At 45.2% G+C, this 20,807-nt stretch overlaps 1 protein-coding gene across 1 annotated transcript in view; it reads right to left on the bottom strand.

Annotated features, from left to right (window-relative positions):
* Positions 1–20,807, bottom strand: part of LOC126413038 (A disintegrin and metalloproteinase with thrombospondin motifs 12-like) — a 354,477-nt gene that overhangs the window by 286,061 nt on the left and 47,609 nt on the right. The window contains exon 4 of the mRNA XM_050082933.1: positions 2,417–2,537. Within this exon, the coding sequence (XP_049938890.1) occupies positions 2,417–2,537 (121 nt within the window). The remainder of the gene's footprint in view (positions 1–2,416; positions 2,538–20,807) is intronic.

Here is a 20,807-nt window from a genome sequence, read left to right as displayed (position 1 = left end):
CATCTACCAGCAGGACAATGCAACGTGTCACACAGCTCACAGTGTACGTGCGTGATTCGATGAGCACCAAGATGAGTTTCCCGTACTCACGTGGCCACTAAACTCACCAGATTAAAATGCAATCGAGTGAGCCGTGAGCGGCTCGCGTTCACGCCGTTTGTTCTTTGGCATTTTGTCACTTCGAGTGGCGTCTTGTTTCTTCGTTAGTTAGTGGCGTAACGAAGTTTCTGGGTTGCCTCCTTGAGTGACAGCAGCAGCACTTATCAATACTAGTGCTGTCGTACTATCTTTGGTGTGACTGCCAGTATTTCCGGGTGGTGGAGGTGGTCAGTCGGCTGGGACGGAGCAGTAAGGAAGTCTCCGTGGCGAGGCCAGGCTGGGACCATTGGCGGCGTGCACGTGCTGTTGAATCGTGAGGCGCTAGCTGCGAGAGCGACAAAGTTCATTGCCCACCGAACCTGGACGCTGAAGTTGAGTGATTAGTTAACCTGTTATGAAACCTCAACTATTGTGACATCTCTTCGTTCATTTGCGGGTTGTTTCTCCCAGGGCCGTTCGGGCTAGCAACAACGTATGATGAGTTGGAGTCGGCAAAATCTTGCAGCCGTCTTCCTATACTGTGATTAATTATTAAATTGACTGTTACTTGCCAGTGAAGTGCACCATCGGTATTTTCTGCCCTGTGGCCGTTAACGCCCCAGTTACCCACCATGGTCGTTAGCGTAGTTTCCCAGCAGTGTGCCTTTCCTAGTCTGGCACGGCGTGTAGTTCGACCTCCTTTTAAGTTGTTTGGTTCACATTTTGCTTAGAATGCCTATTGTTCCCTTGGTTGTTTTTAGACGCCAATTTCTGAAGACGTAGTGCTGTTCCTATCCTCGTCCTCGGCCGATATTTTCCATCGTTGTGCCGTTGGTCGGACGGAAGGGAATTGGTTAAATTGTTGGTCGGTCCTTGGGCCGTCCCTAGTTTGGGTTGCCATCCGATTATTTAACTTCAACTCTTGGCTGCCTGTCTCACCTGACCTTACGTCTGTGCTACCATCTCAGGCCGACTCTTGGAGCACCACTTGTTCTGTTTGTTTTAGATTGTGATTTTTATTTTAGTTTAAAGTATTGTGAGAGGCCTTCGGCCATGTATTAATTCAGTTCTTTTTAAATTTTACATGAAGGTCACAGCCGTGTTAAATTAAAATTTTGAAGATTGATTTTATTCGAAAAAAATATTTTTTCCTTAAAATTTGTTTTGTCTGAAAGCCGTTAGTTGTTCGATGTGTTATGGGGGGCCTTCAGCCGAGGATTTACGTGAACCCCTTTTAACAAGGCCTTCAGCCATGTGTATTCTTTAAAGAATTTTTTTTATAAGAAGGAGGGGGTTTATTTTAAATTGTTTCTCAGACTTGTTGTTCAGGCCTTCAGCCGTTGTTTCAAATTTGTTTGTGGCCTTCAGCTTGCAATAAGTTAATATTTCTTTAATTAGACTTTCGGCCATTCTATTGTAAGTTTAAAAAGAAATTTTTTGGTTAGAAAAAATTGTTTATTAATGTGTTTTAATTATAGCTGTCCCCTAGACGTCTAGTGTAGGCCTTCAGCCGCTAATTGTTTTCAATTGCATGTTTTTTTTTTAAATTTTACCTTCTATTTTTAATTGCTTTTGATTTCTAAGCAAGGCCGTCAGCCGTTTTTGTTTGGGGTGTGGTTTTGGGCCATTAGCCCAGAAAGCATCTCAAGTTTTCTTCAACTAGGCCTTCAGCCGTATTGTCTAATTGTGATCTTTTAAAGAAATGTGTAAATAAGTGGTTATTAGAAAAATAAAGTTGTGTTTTTGACTGTGCAACTCACAGTAACTGTTTACGGCCCCATCCACAATCGTAACCTTATCCTGTGCACTCTCTGAGTACCTACCAACCAGTTTCATCGAGAATCTGCAGGACCACCTCGATCGGGCCGTACGCGCCATGGATCCTCAACCGAGAAACATAGAGCAACTGTCCACTGGAGCCGGCATGGCTCTACATCTCTGGTGGAGGCTGGAGGCCTACCTTACGACTCTCGCCAACTCCCTCCCTGAACACTTCGCAGCGTCTGCGCTACAAAAGGTGTATATTTGCGGGTCTGTCTCTTGTGACATCTGGTAGTCAGTTCTACTTTACTTAGCGGGTCCGGGGACTTTTTATCAGATACTGTATTTATTTTCGGTGTAGTGTTATCTACGCCAAGAAATACCCACATCAAGAAAACCTGCAATGCAATAGGCGGCGCTCCCTTCATAGCTAGGCAGTAACGGCGTAGTGCGGAATACTGACGCTTGGTGCCGCAGTTGCGCTCCCGGTGGGCGCGCCGCTTGTTGCGCCTGCCGCGGCCGCCGCCCGCGTGGTCGTGATCGCTCTCCTCGTCGTGCTCGTGCTGGTGGTGGAGGCGGTGGTGAGAGGTCGACTCCCTGCGGGTGACCACGTGCGGCTGAGGCTGCGTCTCCGACGGCGTCGACCCCTGCGCTGGCTCCACCCAGAACTCACCGTGCTCCGTCCGCACCAGGCCCGCCTGCAACACATACACACCATGTTGGTGAGTGGCGACGCGGTGTCTCGAACGGGAAGAACGCAGTTTTGCTTGTAGCTAAGGCTATCTCATGGAAATATGGGAGCTGAACACCGAACAATTCAACGACTCTAAATACTGCAAAAGTTGACATACTGTCACCAGAGAAATTTAGCCATTACTTGTTATAAAACAGGTTTAGTTGGCTGTGTGGATTTTTTCTTGCTCCTTTTGCTAGCCTTTATCCTGTAACTTCACAAGGTAGTACAATGGTGCAACTAACTTCAAAACCTGGATAGAAAACAAACAGAAAAATGTGCGCATTCCGACTCATGTCCCACCAAAGTCGCGTAGACTGCACTGGTGCATGCTTTCCCAATGCTGCGGTGGCATCGCAGTCATAAGTCGATATGTGTTTAATATATGAGAGCAGTCCAGCCCAGTTGTTAGGATAAAATACGAGGGCTGTTCGGAGAGTAACGTTCGATAGATTGCAAAATCGAAACCACAGTGTAAAATCCGATGAACTTTTGCATAGATGTACATGAAATGTAGTTGCAGTTCTGAATACGGGCACCTGGAATCTGTATAATGCAATGACGACAGTGAAAATTATATATATATACACTCCTGGAAATTGAAATAAGAACACCGTGAATTGATTGTCCCAGGAAGGGGAAACTTTATTGACACATTCCTGGGGTCAGATACATCACATGATCACACTGACAGAACCACAGGCACATAGACACAGGCAACAGAGCATGCACAATGTCGGCACTAGTACAGTGTATATCCACCTTTCGCAGCAATGCAGGCTGCTATTCTCCCATGGAGACGATCGTAGAGATGCTGGATGTAGTCCTGTGGAACGGCTTGCCATGCCATTTCCACCTGGCACCTCAGTTGGACCAGCGTTCGTGCTGGACGTGCAGACCACGTGAGACGACGCTTCATCCAGTCCCAAACATGCTCAATGGGGGACAGATCCGGAGATCTTGCTGGCCAGGGTAGTTGACTTACACCTTCTAGAGCACGTTCGGTGGCACGGGATACATGCGGACGTGCATTGTCCTGTTGGAACAGCAAGTTCCCTTGCCGGTCTAGGAATGGTAGAACGATGGGTTCGATGACGGTTTGGATGTACCGTGCACTATTCAGTGTCCCCTCGACGATCACCAGTGGTGTACGGCCAGTGTAGGAGATCGCTCCCCACACCATGATGCCGGGTGTTGGCCCTGTGTGCCTCGGTCGTATGCAGTCCTGATTGTGGCGCTCACCTGCACGGCGCCAAACACGCATACGACCATCATTGGCACCAAGGCAGAAGCGACTCTCATCGCTGAAGACGACACGTCTCCATTCGTCCCTCCATTCACGCCTGTCGCGACACCACTGGAGGCGGGCTGCACGATGTTGGGGCGTGAGCGGAAGACGGCCTAACGGTGTGCGGGACCATAGCCCAGCTTCATGGAGACGGTTGCGAATGGTCCTCGCCGATACCCCAGGAGCAACAGTGTCCCTAATTTGCTGGGAAGTGGCGGTGCGGTCCCCTACGGCACTGCGTAGGATCCCACGGTCTTGGCGTGCATCCGTGCGTCGCTGCGGTCCGGTCTCAGGTCGACGGGCACGTGCACCTTACGCCGACCACTGGCGACAACATCGATGTACTGTGGAGACCTCACGCCCCACGTGTTGAGCAATTCGGCGGTACGTCCACCCGGCCTCCCGCATGCCCACTATACGCCCTCGCTCAAAGTCCGTCAACTGCACATACGGTTCACGTCCACGCTGTCGCGGCATGCTACCAGTGTTAAAGACTGCGATGGAGCTCCGTATGCCACGGCAAACTGGCTGACACTGACGGCGGCGGTGCACAAATGCTGCGCAGCTAGCGCCATTCGACGGCCAGCACCTCGGTTCCTGGTGTGTCCGCTGTGCCGTGCGTGTGATCATTGCTTGTACAGCCCTCTCGCAGTGTCCGGAGCAAGTATGGTGGGTCTGACACACTGGTGTCAATGTGTTCTTTTTTCCATTTCCAGGAGTATATATATATATATATATATATATATATATATATATATATATATATATATATATATATATATATATATATAAGGCTCACCGGCCATTTGACCATCTTCTTGTGTGCGGATACACACACAGTGCCCGAAATCTTACGGGAATCGGCAGTAAAGCCGCGAGTAATGAGTATAATGGGCAGGGGCACTATGAATATAGTGCGGGACAATAAGTTGCGAATGTGGGTCTCACGGGAGGCGTCCCCAGAGATAAATCCCTGCAGTCGTACTATCATCTGTATCCTCTGTGGCTCAGATGGATAGAGTGTCTGCCATGTAAGCAGGAGATCCCGGGTTCGAGTCCCGGTTGGAGCACACATTTTCAACTGTCCCCGTTGATTTATACCAAACGCCTGAATGCAGCTAAGGGTATTCATTTCATTGTCATTTCACAGTGAAAATTTGTGCCAGACCGGGACTCGAACTCCGCTATCCCGCTTATCGCTAGCAATTGCCTGACAGTTAGGCTATCCCAGCACTACTCATGACAAGAACCAAACTTCTGTTTCTCGTCAACCGTGTGTCTACAATCTGTACTCGCTTATCCATTATGTATATTCACGTACAGGCGGACATATTACTTGAATGTCGCTTGCCTGGTGTCGGCGGATAAATACGATGTTGCAATACATGGCTTAATATGAATTACGATGCAGTGTTCCTTTGGACATGCATGCATGTTCAGTAGCGTCGTGATGGGGAATAACACTGGCACTGAAATATCATATTGCATAGACGTGTTGGACAGAGTCTCCAGTATGTACTCCAATCGCGCCACGTTGCTCTTTCCAGTTCTGAGGGCGCAGTAAGCATGTAAAGATGCCTATACATTGTGTCCTCCGACAAATACGGGCACCGGTGAGAGATTTTGCCTTATTTGATGCAACCCACACAACGTAACTGTCGTGCATCTCCTTCTTCTCGACAATTCTCCGCTGCACACTGCAGGGGCTCGGCACAGACAAGAAGCTGCAGATCAGCTTAGAGACATGGAGGAAAGCACAGGTGGCTGCCTTATATGACGAGGGTATTGGAAAGTTGGTACAAGGCTACGACAGGTGTCTCAGTTGAAGTGGCGACCATTTAGACAAGTAGCTGGAAGGTGTAGCTAACTGTTGCGAATAAAACGTTTTTGATTGTCATTGTGTTTTCCATTTCGTGATCTAGGAGATCTCAATTTCTCAATAGCCCTCTTAAGGTAGGCAGCAGTCTAGAAGGTATGTTTATGGCATTTTTAACTGGTGTAAAACTAACATACAATCGAGATTATCCGAAATCATTGGTTATAAAATTTCCTCTGCATGGCTCACATTTTGTAAATGGTTCACCTACTATCTTAATAATATAGATAATGAATTGCGTGAGCAATTTACTGGACGGTCATTTTTCCACGGTGCGACAATGTCACGCGATAGAGAATTATTATGCATTAATGCGCTCTATTCTGCAATCACGTACGATGCCGGCATCATTCCACATAGTTTCGATGTACGGATGTACCATAATCGCAGCTGCTCCGTTGCCGATTGGTCGGCTAACTGAAGATGCGCAGAAAGCTCAGAACCAGAATATTCGTCATTATCAAGAAAATTTTACACGCAAAAATTTCCGCTTGAAAACGATGTAAGACTTTTCCATCGGCTGTGGCATCTTCAGACTCACTTATCACGAGATTTTAGAAAATGACAGTCGAAGAAAATAAACAGATGCCACCTGATGTAAAAGATCTGCCTTTCGGACCATCTCGCTATGGACAACCCGACAGCGACCCTTTTCATAGGCATAATGACGCAAGCGACGAATGTGACTACAATTTAGATTGACGAATATAAAATTCGAATAGAAAATTTCAATACGGCAATTTCGACTTCTCATTCGTTATCAGCGTCCTCAAAAAGCCTTGGACCCGAAGTTTTACTCGAATACGCTAAATTTATAATTTTTGACCCACCAAATTGGTCCCATGATTTTGAATTTTGTAATTCCGACATCGGATTCGTAATCAGCGAATTCAAAAATCCAAAAATGTAGTAAATTCTGTTGCATTTCGATCCTTTTTTCTATTACGTCCCAGTTTGAAGCGAGTTGGCCCACTGGGGGTTGCGCATGATAATTTTCGGATTTGGCAATGATAGTAGTTGAGGGTGGCCGTAGCCCTTCGTGTCCGCACCCCTTGCGCACCCCCCCCCCCCCCCCCCCCCCACTGCCCCCTTTTGGACACAAGTTCTCTAGTGTTACTCTACTTCAACGTGTACGAATGTTTTTCTAAATGTTTGCGAATCGTGCCACTGAGGCAGGTCGTGTCGTGGCTACCAGCCCGCAATTCACTTAGTTGGATGTGGGAAACCACCTAAAAACTACATCCAAGCTGGCTGGCACACCGGCTGTCATCGTTACTCCGACGGGCGGATTCGATCTGGCGCTGGCGCCTCTCCTCAAATCCCGGAAGCGACGTACTATTATTGTTCGTGGTCTTCCGGGGAGGTCTGTCTATATAGATTTGCTTTTTTTAAAAATATTTTTACTAGGATAACCGGTTGCCTTTCATCTGAACCACGTCCACCACTGAGTGGTCAGCGCGACAGAATGTCAATCCTAAGGGCCGGGGTTCGATTCCCGGGTGGGTCGGAGATTTTTTCCGCTCAAGGACTGTGTGTCGTGTTGTCCTAATTATCATCATTTTATCCCCATCGACGCGCAAGTCGCCGAAGTGGCGTAAAATCGAAAGACTTGCACCCGGCGAACGGTCTACCCGACGAGAGGCTGTAGTCACACGACCTACTACTACCTGAACCATTCTCAGATCTGTATAGATTACAGGAGTAACCCGTCCAATGTATCAGCTAAACTTTGTAAGGGTACAGATATCGACAAGGCCACAATGTATCTGGATACCACATCAGAGGTGGCATGGGGATGTCAACTTGCTTTGGGAGTTGAGTGACTTCTATGACTATTGTTTTGCAATATGAATTAGTACATTTTTAACAAGTTTGTATGCGTGGCCATCATCAATATTCGTTTTGTAAATAAAAACCACCTCTTTCTTGCTGCAATATATTTTATTTCTTCCACGCGCGTATCGCCTATTAATGTAATTCATCTTCAGTGTAATCTGGAACGATACAGTTCTGCTTCGATATGCGATATCTGCACATCATAAAACTGTTCACGTCTTGTTTCTTACTTATTTAAGTAAGTGATGAGTTACATTTCCTCGCGTTTTTGGTTGGCATCTGGGTTTCCTCTCATCTAGTCACCTTCTAAAGCTCGCTGTCACTTCACTTACGAAATATAAGTACGTTTACACGTTAGGAACTTTCTTCTTCACGATTGTCGTATTGTCTGCCTTAATTACTATGGAACACTACTAGTCTTCTATCACTAGTTGCAGATATTTTACCGAAAACTGTAATTTAAAGACGTAACCATAGTGCGTTCACTTTATTTCTCATCCTGCTTGGTTTGTTTACGAACATTTGCCAATCTAACGAAGCACAATATATATGCTGAAAACTGACGTCCATTCATTTCTGTTCTGTTTGTATACGTATCTTTGTGTGTGTAAAAAAAATAAGAAAAAAATAAGCACCACAGTATCACGTGGCTAAAACATCAATGTCACAGATGGAATCGGTCAATTCATACAAACACCTGTGTGTAACAATATGTAAGGATACGAAACGGAACATACGCCCAGTCGCAAGTAAAGCAGGGGGCAGATTTTTGTTCATTGGTGGAATAGTAGGGTAATGTAGTCAGCCTGCAAAGGAGAAAGCGTAAAAAGGCCTCGTGCCACACACTCTAGTATATTACACAAGTATGTGGGACTCACAGCACTTATGTTATTCTTTTCTTGGCTGGAAAACGACAAACACCGGTAAACATCCAACGAGGAATGAAGACCGTGTATGGAGCGACATACTTGTCGAAAACTAACGTTGCGGAAAGGAGCGCCAAGGTGTGCTGCTGCTTCATGACAACGCACAGCCCAACATCGCAAATTCAGTAACGCAGAAGTTACGCGAACTCAAGTGGGAGACATTGGAGCACCCGTTCTACAGCCCTGACATCTCCCCTTGCGATTATCACGCCTTCGGTCACTTAAAAACGGCCTTGAAGGATCGACGATTCCTGTCTGATGAGAATAGGCAGCAGACAGTTACGGACTTCCTCACACAGCAGGACACGGTATTATACAAAATTGGTATTTTCAACCCGGTGCTTCGGCGGGACGATTGCCGCAATGCTCACGGCGATTTTGTCTGATTGGGATTTCGATTCTGCACCTTACGGCGTTCGAACGGAAATTTTTTGATCGCGCCTCGTAAAATAAAAATGGTTCAAATGGCTCTAAGCACTATGGGACTTAACAGCTGAGGTCATCAGTCCCCTAAACTTAGAACTATTTAAGCCCAACTAACCTAAGGACATCACACACCTCCATGCCCGAGGCAGGATTCTAACCTGCGACCGTAGCAGCCGCGTGGTTGCGGACTGCAGCGCCTAGAACCGCTCGGCCACCGCGGCCGCTTCGTAAAATAAGGCAGCACGAATGGCCACATGTTTGACTCATGGGAATGTGTCACAGAGATACTGAAAAAACCTAATTGGCAGACGACTGAAGACAGGAGAAAACTGCATTTCTACGTTACGTAGCTGCTGCCAATATAACATTTTCTTGCAACACGATTTGATTTACGTGTCGACCTCTGAATAACTCTTTTGTTTGTGGATATTATCAACACTCGGCGACTGTCAAAACCTTTTCTTAGAACAGTTCTGGGTTCCCCTACCAGCAGCCTTGCTCTAGCAGCGGATCCAGACATCCTTTCGTCGGGAGATTTCTCGCCGCTTGCCCGCAACGAATTCGCGGGCGCCGAGAGACAAGGCGTATTTCACTCCCCGGTTTGCGAGTGTGGAGGCATGCGTCATCGTGTTCCTACAGTGCAGGCCTGTGTTCCGCAGCAGCTTCCAGAATACTTCTCTACCACGGATTTTTAAAGAAAACTCCGTGTAAAATTTTGCAGCATTCCGAAACACGTAAATTTAGACCTCGTCAGGGACTGCCCATCAGTTTGAATTTCAGAGACGGGTAACGTCCCCTGAAATAATATCTGTCTTCTGTATTTACAATTAACGGAATACATGACGGTATCTAAGACGTAAACTGCCATGAAGAGAACATCTGCAAATTAATAAGAATATAACTTGTTACAACCCTCGCCCAATTAACCGCAGGCTCCTATGGCTCGGTACATTTCTTGAAAAATATGCGTCACTTTCCCTACTCCTTTGGGTTGCAAGTATTAAATTAAATCTAATCTCGACAGACTAGCGAGTGACCCATTCCTGCATTGATATGTTTGTCTGCAATTCACCCCACGTTGTATCTTATAAGGCTCCCATTTGACCAGTTCTTCTGTGCGGATGCACAAACAGTGCCCAAACTCTCACGGGAATCGGCAAAAAGCCGCGAGTGATGAGTATAATGGGCAGGGGTACTATCAATATAGTGCGGGACAATACGTTGGGAATGTTGGTCTCACAGGAGGCGTGCCAGAGATAAGTCCCTGCTGTCGCACTATCCTCTGTGTCCTCGGTGGCTCAGATGGATAGAGCGTCTGCCATGTAAGCAGCAGATCCCGGGTTCGAGGCCCAGTCGGGGCATACATCTTCAACTGTACCCGTTGACGTATATCAACGTTGGTATGCAGCTAGGGGTATTATTCACTTCATTGTAATTTCTAGAATCTAGATATATTCTGATACTGCATGTAGTTTTAAATAATATCTATAGGGACTTTGCTTAGAATGCAGCACCAACTGATTTTTGTATTCTTTTTATTCGCTTTGGGTTTATTGTACTACGCCGACAACGATTTGCAAGAAATGCAAAAACATCCACACTGGAATATGACGAGAAAGAGAATGTGCACAAGAATTTCATTTTGTTACAGTAATGGTTTTCAAACTTTTGGGGTCCTTTGCTCTCCTGACCTGAACATAAAACACCCACGTCTCCTTTCGCACATGACATTCGGCTCTAAATGTAGGCTAAATAAATTTAAGTTTTTAAAAAGTGAATGTGAGTAGTTACTTCTTATGAGCTAAATCCTTATCGTATGTCAAGAAATATTGTATGTACCTGCGTCTGGCTATATTTTTGGCCGTTGTGCTTATAAACCCAGCGGACTGTTGACGAACGTGTTGACAGGGGTGCGCAGTATTCCACGCAACACGTAACCGGGCCAGGCGAGCGCCAGAGTGTCTGAACCGGACGCGGCGAGGTGAGCCGGTGAGTTCCCGATTCTGTGCGGCCGTTGGCGTTAATTTGGTGGTCGCGCGCGCCGCGCCGTACAGCACCGCACCGCACCTGGTCTGACGTCACGCCGCACCTGAGCGAACGTTCCGTGGGAAACGCCAACAATGGAGACGGCCTATCTTAATTAAATCGAGCGGCCCGCGCGCCGCCTTTGTTACAGTGGAGCGTGAAAGCTGGCGTCTCGTCGGTCAGGGGAGCAGCCGGGGCAGTGCGTGTCTCCACGAGGAAGCCGCTCTATAACCCCTTCACTAAGGCACTTCGTCCGCAGTCAGCAGTAGTCCTTCCTCCTCACTCACCATCCACGCGGCTCCGTCCTACAAGGTAACCACGCCTGCTCGTCGTTACAGACTTCGTCCAAATGTGTGGTATATGCATGAGGTTTCGGCCGGAAATTAAAGTGACAGAAGTGCAACTTCCAGATGGCCAATCGTTTACGAAAAAAAAAAAAAAAAAGAAATGTCCAGGTGCAAGTAGGCTCTCAGTGTTGCGTACAAACGTAGCTGTATATATGGACAGGTCATCCATCCTGGGACTCGGGATCTCGACGATTTTTGCCTGTTATCGATACTGACAAGATATCGGTTCCGGGAATGTTTTGCTTTTAAGTTTGAAGACAGATAACAATGACAATTTTTTCGTGTGATATAATTACAGATTAACATTTCCCGGATTTTTTACTTTACGTATACTCTTAAACCACCCTTCTTGCACAATTTCATGATTCTATGTCAACGGGAAGTACCCTATAGGTTTTGATGAGTGAATTTGCGAGTATCAAAGTATGTGACATGCATAAATGACCGTATCTTTTATCAACTTAGCTTCAGGTTTTTGCACCGCCACGGGAGCATAGACCTTAAAATGTGACGTAAATTTCATCTTGATACGTCTACCCGTTCCCGAGAAAAATGCGCCTTAACACACGGAGAGGCAGACAATCGGACAAAAAATGACAAAAGTTTTCATCTGATATAATTACAAATTTACACTTTTCATATTTTTTTCCTTTACGTTTATTATTAAAACTTTATTCTTGCCGAATTTCGTGATTCTAGTTCAACGGGAAGTACCCTTTAGGTTTTGATAAGTGATTTTGTGAGTACCAAAATATGTGACATAAATCGTTGCGTCTTTCGATTTAATTGAGTTAGAAGCTTCACTTTTCTTACACCACCAGGGGACCGTAAGTGACACAAATTTCAGCTTTATATGTCCATCCGTTCCTGAGGAAAAGGGTTTTTAAAAGACAGACAGATGGATAACAAAGTGATCCTTTAAGGGTTCCGTTTTTACCGATAGCATTTTTGGCGCAGGTTGCTCGTGGCATGAGCAATTTATGTTAACGTAGCTCCCATGCAATGGTTGCCGCAGCGGGAAAAGTAGAGGACGGAAACCCGAGGGTCATGTATTCGAGTCCCTAGGACGAAATTTCAATTATTTTGTTTCAGTTATTACGTCACTTTCACTGCAAATAGACGTAAATGTGAACAAAGTAATTCACTCGTATATAGCGCAACATGCTGCAACTCTTTCCTCAAAATTATTGCGAGCAGCCTACGTATGCCTACAAGAGCGAGGATTCCAAAAATGGTGGATGATTACACAGAAAAATATATTGTGGTGTCACCGCCAGACACCACACTTGCTAGGTGGTAGCTTTAAATCGGCCGCGGTCCATTAGTACATGTCGGACCCGCGTGTCGCCACTTTCAGTGATAGCAGACCGAGCGCCACCACACGGCAGGTCTAGAGAGACGGACTAGCACTCGCCCCAGTTGTACGGACGACTTTGCTAGCGACTACACGGACGAAGCATTGCTCATTTGCCGAGCAGGTAGTTAGAATAGCCTTCAGCTAAGTCCATGGCTACGACCTAGCAAGGCGCCATTAGTAACATTGCATGTATCTATGGAGTCTCACTTATATCGTCAATAGCGATGTACCAAGGATGAATTAAAGTTAAGTATTCCAGAAGCTACGTACTTTTCTTTATAGCATTCATTACGTATCCTGTTACAGACCTATCTCTTGCCTGCGTGAGCTAAACGCGTGCCTTTCGGCTACTTCCGTGGCGTGGCTGTCTTGCTACGCCACAACATATATAAATGTCATCATTACTTCGTGAAAATCTGGGAACTTTCAACAGCCCTATAGCAAAAAATTACTGATTGTTGCCATGAAACCTACGTGCAACAGTACAAATTTCTTCTCGTAAATGATTCGTCGTGAAGACAAAAAATGCATAACTATACGACTAGATTTTTCAAGATGATGGATTGTCGTCATGTAGTATTAAAGTGATTTCCCCCCAAACTTCACTCCGCTAATGCGACTCTGCGATGTCTGTTTTTGTCGTAGTTTATAGAATTTGATCAAAAAGCTTCAAAACTGCTCATATCTCGTCGAGAGACCAAAAGAAATCACATACAAAGAAAACTGCATCAAAATACATAACACTGTACATCAGCAGCTATCCTTGTCAATATTTGACGAAATGGTGCGATATACTTGATTTCTTGCCAAACTGGAAGCGAACCTTTTATGTATTTAATGCATGGACTGACTAGATTTCAAAGAGAAAAAATTGGGACATTTGTATTAACACCTAATTTCATTACTTAGGTTTACCTTTATCGTCAGTTATGGTGATATTTTGAAGTCGATAATAGGTCTATGACGATGCAGCAGCTGAAAAACCCACAGCAAATCTATCTTCATTTTGTGATTCGGAAAAGAACGAGTAGATACATTACACAAATAAAATTCTTTTCTTCAGAAGAAAAAGAAACCGATGAACTTTTTTTATTGTAAAAGTTTGGATATATTTTATGCATAGTTTAGTTACTTACTAGGTGCTTAGGGACAATTTGTGAATCCTAAAAACTGTATAATATTACTAATCAGTAATCAGATACATTGCAAACAATATTCAATAACCCCTGCTAACAAACGCTGCATCGCTCACATCCTTCACAAAATTAACTTCCATATGGCTGCTGTCCTGTTAGAAGTAGTGGGCCGGCCGAAGCGGCCGTGCGGTTCTAGGCGCTGCAGTCTGGAACCGCGAGACCGCTACGGTCGCAGGTTCGAATCCTGCCTCGGGCATGGATGCGTGTGATGTCCTTAGGTTAGTTAGGTTTAACTAGTTCTAAGTTCTAGGGGACTAATGACCTCAGAAGTTGAGTCCCATAGTGCTCAGAGCCATTTGAACCATTTTACAAATAGTGGTTTAAGTGATGATCTTTTATACCTCCTTTGGTTTTGGTTTCACTTGTCTCGAGGGCCAATAAAGTGGAAGGACGACAAGTTAGAGGCGGGAGCAGGTAATACCTGCTTTTCTTTTCTACATATGTCTTACTCTTTCTTTAGGCGTAAGACGATTTAAACCTAATGCCGTAGTACTTTAGGGGATGTTGTGAAAAAATATATATCTATGACGTTGTACTTCTATGAAATTTGTTTTTCACAAATATTTAATTAAATAAGAAATATTGTAATATTGTCACACGCATTTGGTTTCTCGATTAAAAACCGGGTCAATTAATTGTGAGTACCGAACGGTTTGCTCGGGGCCGCTGGACATTTATGTGAAAACCGGGACTGTCCCGACAAATCCGGATGTCTTGTCAGTCTAGTAATGCAAGTTTCTTTTCTATAGAAACTTTCAAGTATGCAATTGTAAAGATGCACCTTCATGACATGTGCAAGATGCTGAGAAAATTACTGGTTTCCCTGCATTTACGATGAACATCACCGCCGGCCGCGGTGGTCTAGCGGTTCTAGGCGCTCAGTCCGGAACCGCGGGACTGCTACGGTCGCAGGTTCGAATCCTGCCTCGGGCATGGATGTGTGTGATGTCCTTAGGTTAGTTAGGTTTAAGTAGTTCTAAGTTCTAGGGGACTGATGACCTCAGATGTTAAGTCCCATAGTGCTCAGAGCCATTTGAACCATTTTTTTGATGAACATCACCCCAGCACTTGTAGATCACGAACTGTAAAATATTAAACGGATCTAATTTTATGTACGAAGTTCTCGTGTAAGCCGTATTATCCTTTCATGGATATTTATTCCCAATCCTAAATTTTCCAACGGCCTGAGTGGCCGTGCGGTTCGAGGCGCTACAGTCTGGAACCGAGCGACCGCTACGGTCGCAGGTTCGAATCCTGCCTAGAGCATGGATGTGTGTGATGTCCTTACGTTAGTTAGGTTTAATTAGTTCTAAGTTCTAGGCGACTGATGACCTCAGAAGTTAAGTCGCATAGTCCTCAGAGCCATTTGAACCTAAATTTTCCTTTAGCTTTTCCTTTCACGATTTTTATGGAAATGTTAATAAATACAATAGACTTAACGGTATTTCGGTTTATTTGCAGTGTCTGTAACGTAAACATAGAAGAGCTAAAAAAACTTACAGCACAGGAAGTCGACCCCACAACTTTCGAATTTCCGTTCTGTACTCTTTTCGCTGCACCAACTACTGCATGGAACATACGCAAACAGAAATGGATGATGTCCACGCCCGACCCGTGAAAGAAATGCTATTTTCTTCAGACGCTTAGCTCTCACTTCTGTCACTATTATTTATGGCCAATAACTGCATATATCATAAATTCGGATGAAATCCGAGGTGACTTCCAGGCGCGGTTCTGCAGTCAGACGCTTTCAAATGGGGCGAGCCTTCGCCGATTACGACTCAACAGGTGCGTGGCTCGCTTCCACGCAGTTAAGGAAACATGGCTGTTAGCTACATTACAACGCAGCATGAGGCGTAAAGGAAGAGCGTAGGTCTGCCCACACTGCATCTTTGGGGCTTACACGCATACGCGTTAGTTCCGCGTGGCTGTGCAAGCCAAGCAGGCAGCTGTGTCATTAGGCGAGGCAGTGTCGGTCGTCTTCGGCAATTTCCCCCATGCTGTGCGAAGCTCATTCCTCCTCGTCTTGCACACAACAGCCGAATGAACACTACGACGATCGGCATGTGTCTGCAATAGAGAGACCAGGGCACATTTACGCAGAACTTTTAGTTAGATTTACCGTGTTAAAAATTATTTAGCGTTTTCAAATGGTTCAAATGGCTCTGAGCACTATGGGACTTAACATCTATGGTCATCAGTCCCCTAGAACTTAGAACTACTTAAACCTAACTAACCTAAGGACATCACACCACACCCAGCCATCACAAGGCAGAGAAAATCCCTGACCCCGCCGGGAATCGAACCCGGGAACCCGGGCGTGGGAAGCGAGAACGCTACCGCACGACCACGAGCGCGGCATTTAGCGTTTTAACATGGTTATTAAAGTATAACTTGCTATATATACACCTCTTAATCAACATCACATTTAAGAGTGCAAAATACACTCTAAAGAAAAATAATAATAAAATTAAACAATTTAAAAAACGACGCAGTCATCTGAATAGGACAAAAATCGATACATGTTATACACATGTACAGACAAACAAATGATTTAAATCCCAGAACAATTGGATGATTTAATCAAGTGTAAGGGCTTCACAAACTGAGCAAGTCAGTATCGAGTTTATTAACTTTTCGTATCTGGGAATCACAGTCATGTGAAATTTCTTGAAAGACATCATGTTTGCGCCTGTGACTGTTAAACTTTTTATTTCCGTTATTGCAGTTTCGGCCTTAGGCCATTATCAAGTGCACATGTTTTGGCTTTAAGCCATGTCTTATTTATACAAGCTGACACATTTATATTTCGTTGTCATTTGCTGTTATATACATTCGTAACGCTGCTAAGAAGTGCGAGCACACATGTCCATATATCGTAAAACAGCACAGTCTGTACATACATATGTTCGTTCAACCATCACTAGTAACTTTTGCAATAAAAGTTACAGACTGTGCTGATTTACGATATATGGGCATGAGTGCTCGCACTACCTAGCAGCGCTACCAATGTATATAACAGGAAATGACAACGACATATAAATGTGTCAGCGAGTATAAAGCTGACATGGCTTAATAGCCAAAACATCTGCACTTGATAATGGCCTGAGGCCGAAATTGCAATAGTGGAAATAAAAAGTTTAACAGTCACTGGCGTAAACATGATGTCTTTCAAGTATCGAGTTTGTTCACTTCTGGCCAATATGCAAGCAGTTATTCGGCTTGGCAATGATTGACTGAGTCAATGGATGTTCTCCTGAGGGATATTGTGCCAAATTCTGTCCAACGCCGCGTTAGATCATGAAAATCTCGAGCTATTGAGGGGCCATACCTATAATGCTCCAAATTTTCGCAGTTGGGGAAAGAAACGGCGACCTTCGTGACTAAACTATGGCTTGGCAAGCACGAAGACAAGCGGTAAAAACTCTCGCCGTGTGCGGGCCGGCAATATCTTGCTGAAATGCAAGCCTAGGATGAAACTTCCTGGCAGATTAAAACTGTGTGCCCGACCGAGACTCGAACTCGGGACCTTTGCCTTTCGCGGGCAAGTGCTATACCATCTGAGCTACCCACGTACGACTCACGTCCCGTCCTCACAACTTTACTTCTACCAGTATCTCGTCTCCTACCTTCCAAACTTTACAGAAGCTCTCCTGCGAACCTTGCAGAACTAGCCCTCCTGAAAGAAGGAATATGCGGAGACATGGCTTAGCCACAGCCTGGGGGATGTTTCCAGAACGATATTTTCACTCTGCAGCGGAGTGTGCGCTGATATGAAACTTCCTGGCAGATTAAAACTGTGTGCCGGACCGAGACTCGAACTCTGGACCTTGGTAGCTCAGTTGGTAGAGCACTTGCCCGCGAAAGGCAAAGTTCCCGAGTTCGAGTCTCGGTCCGACACACAGTTTTAATCTGCCAGGAAGTTTCATATCAGCGCACACTCCGCTGCAGAGTGAAAATCTCATTCTGGAAGCCTAGGATGGCTTGCCATGAAGGGCAAAAAAATGGCTCTGAGCACTATGGGACTTAACATCTTAGGTCATCAGTCCCCTAGAACTTAGAACTACTTAAACCTAACTAACCTAAGGACATCACACAACACCCAGCCATCACGAGGCAGAGAAAATCCCTGACCCCGCCGGGAATCGAACCCGGGAACCCGGGCGTGGGAAGCGAGAGCGCTACCGCACGACCACGAGATGCGGGCGCCATGAAGGGCAACAAAACGGTCGTGGAATATCGTCGACGTACCTCTGTGCGGTAAGGCTGCCACAGGTGACAACCAAAGTGGTTCTGATGTAAGAAGAAAAGACTACCCAGACCATCACTCCTGCTTATCTGGCCGTATAATGGGCGTCAGCCAGGTTGGTATCCCACAGCTGTCCGGGGTGTCTCCAAACATGTCTTAGTTGGTCATCGGGGCTCAGTTCGAAGCGAGACTCATCACTGAAGAGAATTCTACTCCAGTCAATGTCATTCCAGGCCGAAGACGTGTCTGGTGACGCACCGGCCAGCGCTGGGACATCACCGTTACTGTCGCCTGCCATACCCTCAGACAACCATGAATGGTGGTCTGGAGTGCCGCTTCGTTTCATAACAGCACCATTCTGATTGTCATCCACGGCAGCCTTACAGGACAGTGGTACGTTGAGGATACTTTTTGTCCCGTTTTGTTGCCCTTATGGCAAGCCATCCTCGGCTTACATTTCGGCAAGATAGTGCGCGCCCGCACAGGGCGAGAATTTCTACCTCTTGTCTTCGTGCTTGCCAAACCCTTCCTTGACCACAAAGGTCGCCGTTTCTTTCTCCAACACGTTAGTGACTTGCTCAATTTTCGAAGCTCTTTCTCCTGAATAAATCATCCAATTTTTCTGAAATTGTAATCTTTTGTTTTTCTGTACTTGTACATCACATCTACCGATTTCCATCCAATTCGGACAATTTCTTCATGATGAGTTTTCTTTGTCTTAGAGGACAATTTTATCTAGGCTCAAGTCGAGTGCGTAAGTGTGCACCATATATGAGGCAAGTTTACGCATCTACGGGGGTTACATACATATCATAGAACACAATAATGAGTAAACACACTAGCAGAAGTGTCAGAATATGTTTAACTAATAACTACAGGCTTACTTACACCATTTAATGTGACAATATACAAAACCTTTGCTAGCAGTAAACGCTTTTTCTAGCGATCTTCCACCTGATAACGTAATATGGCCTACATAGAAGTTGGAATCATAATTAAATACCTATTCATAACCATTGTCTCAGTAAGAATTTTCGGTTCTGTACGCTTCAGTATGGAACCGCGCTGCTGCTACGGTCGCAGGCTCGAATCCTGTCTCGGCCATGGATCTATGTGATGTCCTTAGGTTAGTTAGGTTTAAGTAGTTCTAAGCCTAGGGGACCGATGAGCTCAGATGTTCAGCCCCATGGTGCTTAGAGCCATTTGAGCCATTTTTTTAGTAACAATTTTTGTAGACAAAAAATGCGTTTCCTATGGTCCTATGGCACAATCGTCATAACCCCACCGTTCATGTCTAAGGCATTGGACGAATTCTTGATCTCTTTTTGACTGGTTTTGTCGTTTCGAGTAGTACATCGAAAGACAATTTTCTACATCTTCGTCAGACTGCTGAAGGTTAAGAGAGAAAGGAGGAGCGACAGTGTGGGACATTCGTTGAGACAGGAGCGCTTGCTAACAGACGCTTTGGAACGACTAGCTTGTGATAGTAGACTGAGAGGAAGGAAGAGATACAAAACGATAGACGACATGAAGGGAAGCGGAAATTACGCAGATCCGAAGAGGATGCCGGAAAAACAGGAGAGGATGGTGAGTTCCATGTGAAAAAATGGTTCAAATTGCTCTGAGCACTATGGGACTTAGCTTCTCAGGTCATCAGTCCCCTAGAACTTAGAACAACTGAAACCTAACTAACCTAAGGACATCACACACAGCCATGCCCGAGGCAGGATTCGAACCTGCGACCGTAGCGGTCGCGCAGTTCCAGACTGTAGCGCCTAGAACCGCTCGGCCACCCTGGCCGGCTTCCATGTGAAAAACCTGCCTCTGGGCAGAACACTGGTGATGACATCAGAAGCAGGCTTATCCACATTTTATTTGTTTTTGCTTTCAGTAAATTGTTGCCCTTAATAGTCCTTGCTCTCATAGATTACAAAGTAGAATAATCTCCTGTAAGAGAACATGTATTTAGCTATTCTCATTTTGAATGTGCACTCCATGAGAGCTTCGATATATGACTAACAAAATTTTCTCATCCTGCACAACAACATAGATATGTTCTTCGTGCTGAGATGTTCACTGAACTGGTGTCGTGAAGTTTATGAGAGCTGTCAGCAGATGGCAATACAAATCTTCCATTGTCGGTAGCGCTCTAGCAAGAATAGTTCCCGAGAAAAGTGCTCTGAGTAAACGTGCCCCATGCGTAAACTGCCTCTCTTATTCTGGCCTGCAGTCAGTGACCGCAGAGGAGCCAAGTTTTTCACTAAACTATACGTATCAGTGGCGATGCTTTCTGAAAGTTGACAAAGTAAATGTTGCATCATCGTCCCGAATTCTCCCCCTTTCCCGGCTCGCAGAGTGACAATAAATGCAGCATCTGGAATTAGAGAACCAGAGAAACGTAGTCAGAAGAACGTACGAAACGAGGAGCACTTCACTGAGTGAAAGTACCTTCCAGTATGGATCATAAAGAAGATGTACAACAATCAATAGCGAATACTGACAAGGAAGAAAGTACACGATAATAGAAGCAAAGGTGTTCGAGTTAACATGGGTCCGCAAATGAGCCGTTTGTGAAATAACTGTGAATGTGAAATAACTGTGAAATAACTGTGGTTGCGAGCTCTTTAACAAAGAAATACAACGACAAAGAATGCAAAGCTTTTTTTAAAAATTTCTTTTTGAGTCATCAGTCTTCTGACTGTTTAGATC

The sequence above is a fragment of the Schistocerca serialis genome, chromosome 7 (genome assembly GCF_023864345.2).
Source record: "Schistocerca serialis cubense isolate TAMUIC-IGC-003099 chromosome 7, iqSchSeri2.2, whole genome shotgun sequence".
In the NCBI taxonomy this organism is placed as follows: Eukaryota; Metazoa; Arthropoda; class Insecta; order Orthoptera; family Acrididae; genus Schistocerca; species Schistocerca serialis.
This window is presented reverse-complemented; position numbering and strand designations above follow the sequence as displayed.